This window comes from Zootoca vivipara, chromosome 11 (genome assembly GCF_963506605.1).
Source record: "Zootoca vivipara chromosome 11, rZooViv1.1, whole genome shotgun sequence".
In the NCBI taxonomy this organism is placed as follows: Eukaryota; Metazoa; Chordata; class Lepidosauria; order Squamata; family Lacertidae; genus Zootoca; species Zootoca vivipara.
This window is the reverse complement of record NC_083286.1, coordinates 702,069-712,378: the sequence shown is the minus strand read 5'-3', so window position 1 is coordinate 712,378 and position 10,310 is coordinate 702,069. Positions and strand designations below refer to the sequence as shown.

General features: G+C 46.8%; 1 protein-coding gene across 4 annotated transcripts in view; it reads left to right on the top strand.

Annotated features, from left to right (window-relative positions):
- The first annotated feature begins 3,126 nt into the window (after positions 1–3,126).
- MAMDC2 (MAM domain containing 2) overlaps positions 3,127–10,310 on the top strand; it is a 77,620-nt gene continuing 70,436 nt past the window's right edge. For 2 of the 4 annotated variants that reach the window (XM_035099751.2, XM_035099754.2), the window contains exons 1-2: positions 3,129–3,310; positions 3,523–3,639. In XM_035099751.2, the coding sequence (XP_034955642.1) occupies positions 3,280–3,310; positions 3,523–3,639 (148 nt within the window). In that variant the 5' untranslated portion in view covers positions 3,129–3,279. Of the gene's footprint in view, positions 3,311–3,522; positions 3,640–10,310 lie in introns of all 4 variants that reach the window. The other 2 variants (XM_060280041.1, XM_035099753.2) reach the window with 2 other exon arrangements.

The following is a 10,310-nucleotide window of genomic DNA, read 5'->3' as shown; positions in this document are numbered from 1 at the left end:
CTGGCCATGCTTACTAGGGCTGATGGGAGTTGCAGTTCAGCAACAGCTGGAGGGCAAAAGCAATTCCCTACCCCTGCTGAAAACTGAACCCAGTAGAAATCCTTCCTTGATTATAAGCTCTTTAAAGTCTGCTGCCCTTATGAATATGAATGTAGAAATCTCTGTTTAAGCAGCAGGTTATTCAGTGAAATCTTGTACATGGGAAAAAGTGTCCCTTATTCAATTAGCCTTTAGGTTGCTGATTGTTAGGGGAGCAAGTGCTTCTGATCCTCACAACACGGCTACCTACCTGTAAATAGGATGGTTCAGTTTGTGCTGTTTCCCCATAAGTCCATATAGGGCGCTGCCAGACAGGATTTAATCACATATCAGCAAATTCATGTCACACAATTATAGTTGATTGGGGAGGTCTTGCACAACAAAGCTGCACCCCTAAAATATTGGACTTTTTGCAAGGCTGGCCCACTCATGAGGTCAGGTAAGGTGGCCATCTCAGCTGGCAGGATCCACCAGGGCAGCAGATCCTGATATCTAACTCATTATGTAGGTTTTCTTTTACTCGTTCTTCCCTGGCGCCATTTTGAGGTCCACTTCAGGTGCCAACCCTGATTTTTTTGTGCTAAGGAAAGTGAAGGAAGATGCACTGGGAAGTGTGAGGTAACACTTGCTCTGATGCCTCTGATGTATTTTGTACAGGTTTATCCCATTTTATTGCTTCCTGTCAATGTGAGCTATGGGATTAATGATCAACAGATTGTTAGTTGCCCTTGAATAGCATTACTGAAACCCCCCAGTATCAGTTTCAGTTCCCACCAGGAAGGGAAATTTTGGATTATTGTATTTATTTATAATAGTGAAATACTGTAGTACCTTTTAACTATTTTTAAAAAGCAAAGAAAAAATAATCAGAGGAAACCCAGTTATTAAAGTCTTCCACCACCCCTACAGAAACAACACTGGGGCATTTCAGAGAGGCTATTCAGTGGCAAATAACAATCAGAATCAGTTTGTGAATATTCTTCTAGCAATGACATGAGATGAGTCTTAATTTAAAGGCACAGGGAAAATCTAAATAGCAATTATCTTTTACTATGATATAATTTAAGGGAAAAAAACACCTACAAATCAGCTCAGGGCGGGGGGACATAGGAAGACAGCAGAGAAACACTAGATTGCCATGGACTTATAAATGCTTTTTTGGGATACTCTGTAAAATGTGAGTGAATAAAGGATGGCAATTTGAGAAGAAATGGCTCTTGTAGAACTAGAAGCAACCAAAACAAAATTTAAAAAATCCTTCCAGTAGCACCTTAGAGACCAACTAAGTTTGTCATAGGTATGAGCTTTCGTGTGCATGGACACTTCTTCAGATACACTGAAACAGAAGTCACCAGACCCTTATGTATAGTCAGAGGGTGGGGAGGGGTATTACTCAGAAGGGTGGTGGGGATGGGTGATTGGCTGATTGGAGTGGTAAACCTGTTGATGACTGGTGGAAGGTGTCCAGGGTCTGTTGACCATGTGTCCAGATAATAAAAATATCGTCAATGTATCGCAGGTACAAGAGAGGTTTGAGGTTTCTCTATAACAGGCCAAACCCTACGCCAAAGGATAAATGGACATAAATCTGACATCAGGAATCACAAGACAGAGAAACCAGTAGGAGAACACTTCAATCTCCCAGGACATTCTATACAAGATCTCAAAGTAGCTGTTTTATTACAGAAAATTTTCAGAAACAGACTAGAAAGAGAAGTTGCTGAATTGTAACTCATTACCAAGATTAAAACCATGGAGAGACCTGGTCTGAATAAGGACACTGGATTCTTATCTCATTATACATGATAAAGCTTTCTTTAGCACCTCACCCATTGCTTTTTCCTGCAAGACCAATTACAGTTGTTAACAGACATTCAATGAATTTCACTCCACCATCAACCTAACAATGAACCAATCTATGCAAGAAATACACTTTTTGGACACTACTATAAAAATACAGGATGGTCGTATAGGCACCACCCTATACCAAAAACCAACTGACCGACAAACATATCTACATGCTTTTTTAAATTTTGTTTTGACCACGTCAGACCAACACGGCTACCTACCTATAACTAGAAGCAACCTAGCAACCTCCATCCGATTTCTATGTTTCATTACAGAACCTCAAAGGGCTATCATGAGGAAAAGAGATTAGGCTGCAAAAGCGGGACTGTGTTTACATATGCACAACTGAGAACTAGATTGCTGCCAGAGATGTGAAATATTTACACCTGCTTTATATTTCAGGTTCTTATCAGTGGAGACTGGGAGATACAGCATATGGCAAACCAGTTTCGATTTTCTGCTAAACATTCACTCGTTAATCTTAAAAGCCTTTTGAGATAACTTAAAATGTGTGTGAGTTTATCACCCAAGGCATAGGGTGCAGCTAATGCAGTATCCGTAGTATTCCCATATACTGTAATGGATGTCTATCTTAAAAGACCCAAGAAGGGATGGATGCTGCAAAGAAGCCTATGGTATGCAAAGGAAAGAAAGTGTGAGATGGACTCTGCAAAGGTTGAAGAGAATGGCACGAAACCAAGTTGATGCTCTCAAGCAAGCGGCTACATTGAAGTGGCCTGGCTGCAGGTCCTCAGAGCACACGCCAGTCCGCCCCCCGGGAACCGTAGTTTGCTCCGGGAAGAGCTATCATTCCCAGCCGCCCGTCGACCCTACAGTTCTGGGGCATTGCTGGAAAGGCAGCCGGACAGTCCCCCGGGCACCGAGGCTCGCCCTTCCCCTCGCGGCTGGCGCTGCGCGGACCCAACTCTGGGCGGCAGCCCGGAGGGAGACTTTGGACCGCGCGGCCCGGGGAGCGCTCCGTCCCGCCCTCGGCCCTCCTGCTGCTGCTGCCGCCGCCGCCGCGGGCCGCGCCTGAGGGAGAGCGAGGCCTCTGTCCCTCGCTCCCCTCGGAGCAAGGCGCTTCCCTCCCTCGGCGGCCGCAGCCGCCTCCTCCTCCCCTCGCGCGAGCCGGGCAGCCGTGGCGGCAGCAGCAGCAGCTGGTGGTCTGGCGGGCCGTCTTCCTCCCGCCGCCGCCGCCGCCGCGCCAAGCTCAGCCCTTTTCCCTTCTTCTCCGCCCCCTCGAGCCCGCCGGCCTTTTTAACGGCCGCTTCCCCTTCGGCGCCTCGGGGCTGCCCAGCCAGCCTTTGCTCGCCCGTCGCCCGAGCGGCTTCCCCAGGCGGCTCTTCCCTCCTCTCCTGCCGCCGCCTTGCCCTCCTTCCTCCGAGGGACACGATGATCCTCCTGGGTCTCCTCGCGGTGCAAGGTAAGCAGGTGCGAGAGAGGGAGGCGAGGCGAGGCTGCTGCCGCCGGGCTTCTCCCCGCGCGCTCCCGCTCCCTCCCTTCCCTTCCTGCCCGAGGACGGAGGTTCCCTTCGGAGGGCCGCTCCCCCCCCCCCGGCCCCGCCGTCTCTCCGGGTCTCCTTTCCTCTCCTTCCCGCTGCCGTCGGACTGAGCGCGTTCGCTTTGTCCCCTGCAGCCTTGCGCTTCTCCGGAGCCCTGCGCGTCCCCCCCGCCGGCTCGTGCGCCTTCGACGGCAGCGCCTGTGGCTACGGGTCAGATCCGGCGTCCCTGCCGTGGACCCTGAGCGAGGAAGGTAAGGAAGGGCGACGCGAGCTGGGCTCCATCCCGGGCCAGGCCAACAACAAGGAGCGAGCGAGCAGCGAGCGAGAGGGGCACGGGCGGGTCAGATCCGGCTAATGCATGTTTTGCCGGGAGAAGAAGATTCCCCTGGAATTCAGTTCCACTCGGACTCGGGCCGCATCTGTTCCCAAGTTCATAAAGTGCGCCATGGAGTCCTAGGGCTGCCGTGTCGAAAGGACCCGGGTCTCTGCATCTCCAGCTCAAAGATGGCAGAGGAAGGGACCTACCTCTCGCTACCCCGTTGCAAAGCCTCTGAGAATAGACGGTCTCATCTAAGCCAGGGGAGAAGCCAGGCTTTATTCCCCCCCCCCCGTCAAAGGCATGGCTTGGCACCCTCTCTAGGCGCATTTGCATCCACACACACAGACTGGGAGCCTCAGTGACGCCCCTCTGCAGGGCTGGCCCTACGGCCAGGCTGGGTGCTGCAGGGCGCCAGGGTGCCTGCCTGCCCGCTGTGGAGCTGTGCCCACCCGCACAGCTCCGCTCGCCCACCGCGCTGGGAAAGGGGGCAGGGCGGGGGCGCAGAGGGATCCATCGCACCAGGGCGCCAAATATACTTAAGACTGCCCTGCCCCTCTGGAAGCTTCACGGGGCAAAACCCCCAGCTACCCCCCCCCCCAGCTCTGGCTAAGCCATACATTAAGAGCCCAGATTGGATCCCATCAAAGGCCTATCTTACCTATCAGCCCAATTCCCAGTGGCCAATGAAAATGCTTTGGGAACTAAGAGCACTAGTTTGCTGTAAGGCAGCTGCTTGTTTAAAAATTCTAAATAAAGTTTTCGAAAGCCCTCTTTAGTTGTTCAGTACAAAACACATGAAGGAGCATCCAAGGATGCCCCAGATGGCTCTGCCTCCAGACACTGACATACATTTTTTGGGGTATTTTACTGAAATAATTTAAATTAGAAAGAAGTAAAATGATACAGAAAAAAGAAAAAAAGGGGGGAAAGTGTAGATACATGTCAGCTGTGCTCCCCCCTCCAGTCGATACACAATTTGCATCAGTTGGAAAGGGAGACTAGTGCATGTGTAGATGCACATAAGTAGGGTTTTGCCTTGGGACGCGGGTGGCACTGTGGTCTAAACCACTGAGCCTCCTGGGCTTGCTGATCAGAATCAGAAGGTCAGCAGTTCGAATCCCCAGGCCTTGATGAGTGAACTGTTTTTAAGTTTCTTTGGATTATTCTCAGTGACTCTCTCCAAGGTTGCTTTGCCCTCCTTTGCGCGGGTGGCACTGTGGTGTAAACCACAGAGCCTAGGGCTTGCTGATCAGAAGGTTGGTAGTTCGAATCCCCGTGATGGGGTGAGCTCCCATTGCTCGGTCCCAGTTCCTGCCAACCTAGCAGTTCGAAAGCACGTCAAAGTACAAGTAGATAAATAGGTACCACTCCGGCGGGAAGGTAAACGACGTTTCTGTGCGCTGCTTTGGTTTGCCACATGACCCAGAAGCTGTCGGTGGACAAATGCTGGCTCCCTCGGCCTATAGAGCGAGATGAACGCGCAACCCTAGAGTCGTCCGTGACTGGACCTAATGGTCAGGGGTACCTTTACCTTTACCTAGGGTTTCCTTCACAGGGATGGGAAGCCTTAGTGACTAGGGTCCTCATCCCCATAGAGAGCCCAATGGTCATACATCTGTACACGCACCGAGTGCCCACCTGAAGGATCCTGTGTCAACTACATTGGCATCTAGTTAATGCTTTTTAGAAGTCCCTTTCAAATGTTTGAAAAGGGTGAAAATGCTTTGCAGAATAAAAGATGATTTATGACATACATACACACAAAGTGAAACCAATGAAACATCCTAAAATCCAAACAGAGAAAAATAAAAGCAGCAGGAAAAAAACTCTCCAGAAAAGAATGTACTGAATACCCAAAAGCTAGGTGGAATGAGTGTTTTTGCTTTTTGGCCTCACCTCTGTGTCCCCAGTCCCCTCACTGAATGGCTGCCTGGCCAGTGTTGGGGGGGAGTTGCCTACCAAGGGCCGTGTCTGCCAGCCGGGCTCCTCCCTGTGCGGACAGGCTGGCAGTGCACCACAGCCCCTCTAGGCTCCAGTGGCAGGGGGGGGGGGCTGGCATGTGGACTGCTTGAACCCTCTGCACCCTGTGTTCACCCATCTGGTGGTGGTGGCAGTGAGGGCTGGGCTGGCATGGTGGGTTCTGTTTACCCTCCATGTCCCGCACCTGCCCGGTGTGTGTGTGTGTGTGTGTGTGTGTGTGTGTATACGCATGCCTCAGGCGCCAGCGAACAACACAACACTGCTGGTCCCAGAGACCAGGTAGGGAGGTCTGGAGGTCTGGATTTTGCCCCTAGGCCTGGGCTTTCCCAGCTCTGTTCTAGAGACTTGCATGAGATTGCTCTGAATAGATGCACTTTGGGTTGTACTGTTTTAGGTATTTATTTTATTTTAAGGACAGTTCAAGTAGATCCCTCATGAATTAATGTATTTTTTATTTTAAAAACCTGCTGCAAGTCATTTATTTATTTATTTTTCTGAATCTCTTCCCATGAGAATTCCCAAAGCAATTTTCAATAGACTAACCTATATAAAATAGTTACATAAAGAAAACAGTTAAACAATTCAATATATAAGAACAATTTTAAAATGTAAATACAGAAAGTTTAAAACAACAACAGCACATATATTAACATCCATTCAAATCCAAGGCAGGTAACCATCTTTAGGAGGCCTTGAAAAGACAATAGAGGAGACAACTGTCAAATATGCAGTGGGAGCCATCATGACCAGGTGAAAAAGAAGAGAGGGCTCCTTAGCCTTAATTCCTCTCTCAACCCAGTGTATGGCAGCTGGACAAAGGTGAATTTCTGAGTTATTTAAGAAAGGAGTTGAAAGTAAATCAGCCAATATCAAAACAGCCCATTGAAAGAATCTAAGGTGCTACTGCAGTTGGAATGCTTCACCTCAGAAAAGGAAATTGAGTTCTGGTCGCCTTGCCTCAAAAAGCAGCTCCCCGGTGAGGAAAGGCAGCAACATACGGAATACTTCAGTTTAGAGAAAAATGAGTAAGAGAAGACATGATAGAGGTGAATGAAGTGCATGGTAAGATGAAAGTGCGCTCTCTCTCTCTCTCTCTCATAATACTGGAACTTGGGGACACCAAGAAGGTTGAATGTTGGAAGTATCAGGACAGACAAAGAAAGTGTTTAGCATATAGCTGAACTATAGAGTTCACTCCCACAAGAGGTGGTGATGGCCACCAGCTTGATTGGCCTTAAAAGATGAGACAAATCCATGGACGATAAGGCTGTAAGTTACTGCTCTGTTCCGCCTCCACTTTTGGAGGCAGTGTGACCTCCATAGACCAGGTTCTGCTTGTAGGCTTCCATCAGCATGTGGTTGGTCACTGCACACAGAATGCTGGACTACTTGGACCACTGGCCTGATCCATATAGACCACTGAGCATTAGCAAGTAGTGTAGCGGTGTAAGCAATAAAATTGCAAAAAAGAAGACAGGTAAAAACAGTTTTCCAAAAGACATCTGGTGCTGCCTTGAGTCAACTCATCCTTCTGGGAAAGCCTGGAGAAATAGGAGAGTTGTGTTGCCTATTAATCTCTCAGTAGTATGCAAATAAGCCGCACCTTAAAAATTGAAGGGGGGGGGGAGAACCCACAATACCAGGGCTGCTTCTGCCGGCAACCTCCCCCCTTCTTTCCGGCAGCTCAGGGGAGCTGTGGGCAGACAGTGCACCCTTGCCCTGCACTCCCGGCTGCTCTTGGGGGGGGGGACCTGTGCCACTTTGCTGGTGGCCTTCCCTCTTCCTTAGGCAGCTCAGGGGAGGCTTGGGAGTGGCGGGCGGTCGCACTCCCGGCAGGGCCGGTGCTAGGGTTTTTTGTGCCCTGGGCGAGATCACCTTCTGCCCCCCCCCGACCAATCATATTTTAAACACAGATGTATTATAGGAAGAATTAAAAACACAGAATTTGAAATAGTTAATTTATTTTTTAAAAATTGTGAAAACAAGTCATAAAACAATTTCTGATTTATTTTCTCAAACAGAACACAGTTTTAGCACAGAAATCACTTTGAAAAATGTTAAATGTGATGCTGAAATTGAAGTCTCTTTAATGTTTCAATTTCAAGCAAATCAAAATCTTATTTTATGTGCCTTTTCCTTTGCAAATTTTGTTAACAGTTCCTTCAGGTCAAGTGCTGATGCTTCAGCATGTTCGATTGAAATAGTTGCCAAACCAACTAGTCTCTTTTGGAGCATAGTTGAGCGTATGTGTGTTTTTATAAGTTTGAGTTTTGAAAAACTGCATTCCCCACTTGCCACTGACACTGGAAGTGTGAGAAGGATCCTAAGAGAAACAAAAACATTAGGCACACTTTTGGATTTTGTGTTGTAGTATGGAGAGAAGTACTATTTGTGGTGGCATAGACTCTGGAAGCCTTCGAGCAACTGCTTGAAGTTTACAGCACAGATCTTCAGCATCAATACCTTTGTTCTCATTGTGTGTCAATGACTGCTCCAAAGTCTTGCAGGCCTTTCGTACATCTTCAGTATGAGGGGGGAAATCAAAGGCTGCAGTCCTAGTCAGGCTGTTTTGTCTTTAAAATTCAATGTGCTTTAAGCAAGCTGCAGAGATTTGTAGCAATGTTAACTCCTATGTCGCTTACTCACTGTATAGAATTTTATCATGCAACAAGATCAAATGCCTCTGTTAGCATTTGACTTTCATCCCCAGAGGGTCTATGTGGCATAAGTGGAAAGTACTGTACTTAGGAGACCAGCATTTTGCTGCACACCTTCGTATCAAACATTGCTTTCAGAAGTTCTTTTATGGGAGAGACCTCAAAGAGGTGAGATGCTGCTGCTGCTACTAGTTCCTAGTGTTTTCCTAACAGAGCAGCACACCTACCTGCAAATTTTGTTTGCTTTCTAAGAAGCAGCTTCAAAAAGCAGATCTAGTCTCACAAGGGATCTTTTAAAGCTTCTCAAATACAGTTCCAAAAGCTGTTTATTGGATGGCAGTCAAGCCTTGCCTACTATCTTTGCTGCCTTCTACCCGCTAACCCATCTCTCCTGGCCAATTGGCTTCAATTGCAAATTATGCAATTACAGGTGTTAATTTTTAATATATATCAAGTTGCCCAAATGTTTTGTGGCTGTTGTTGTAACATGTCACAGGGGAATGGTGGAGAGGTATATTTCCCCACCAGGGAAATGCCGCAGTGGGACTGTGAGGTGGGGAGCATTATGTTCACTGTGGAAGCAATATGCACGGAGAAGTGATTAATGTAGTTGGAGGATTAGATTTAGAAGTTCATAGAAACTGCGGGTATGAGAAGTATGTTAAATAAATTGATGCATGAGAGATTCGAAATAGGAAGGAGTTTTAAATAATGAATTGGAAATTGCTAAAGATGAATGAGAAATGAACCGCAGATAGGGAGAACTCGAGGAAGTCCCCTTGTACCATGTTAAAGGAAAAGGATTATGGTATTTTGAATTTTGTGTGTGTGTGTTTTTATTGGTATTTTTTGTAATATTTCTTTTTTCTTGTCATTTTTGTTTTTGTCTGTTTTTGTTGTGTTTAAATTGTTATGTTTACCTGTAAAACTAATAAAATTATTTGAAAAAAAAAGTAGTTGGAGGAATATGGGGGTAAGGTTGGTGCTGCTGGTATTAAATGCTTAAATGGATTGCTGTTGAAAAATATCAAGGCGCTTTTTATGGTTCTCATTCCCTTTTTATCCTCACAACAACTCTGTGAGGTTGGTTAAGATAAGTGACTGTTTCAAGGGCACAAAGCGAGCTTCATGGCTGAGTGGGGGTTTCAAATCCTTTTTTCTCAAAGAAAAAAAAGAGAAAAAGAAAAAAATCCTGTGATTATTATGTGGTTTTAATAAATAACCATCTCAATTGAATACACTGCTTGCTTTTTAACTATTTATAACTTGAATTTTTCCAAGCATCAGCATCTGAACAGATCTGCTGTAAAACTCCACCTGAAATACATTACTAATGATTATGTGCATAAGGTTTTAGTGATGAGTTGTAAAAAAATAGCTCTTTATTGTTCAAATCTATTCCACCTAGAAACCATTATATAGTATTTCACCTAAATTAAAATTCAGAAGAACATTTACCTATTTGTATAAATACATTCATATACAAGGGCACTGCTATTTGGCATTTAATATGGCAGGAGTGCAGGGGGGAGAGGTAGAGATTGTGAAAGGGCAATAATGGAATTTTATAAAGTACTCATAAGTGACATTTCACTATATTTAAGTTTTCAGAAAAGTAACTATTTATTCACTTATCACCTTTGTTCCTCTAAGTTCCATGGACCAGGAGGAGCAAAACAGCAGTAACTAAGTCAATGAGCAAATGAGATGTGATAACAGAATAGGAAATATAATGGCAGCAACTTTGTTCTCTGTGCGACGAACACCAGCCGTACAGATTAAAAATGTACCGCTTCCCCACTCGCCGCTGCCCTTCATCTCACCTGCGCCGGCCGCCGCTGCTGCTCTCAGTCCTTGGCTGCGGCCGCCGCCAGTCTCCTCAGCGGCCGCCTCTGCCATGGCGAGCGCCCCTGGCTAGTCCCTGCAGGCATGAGGCGAGGCAAGGCGCCCCCCTCCTCCATCCCAG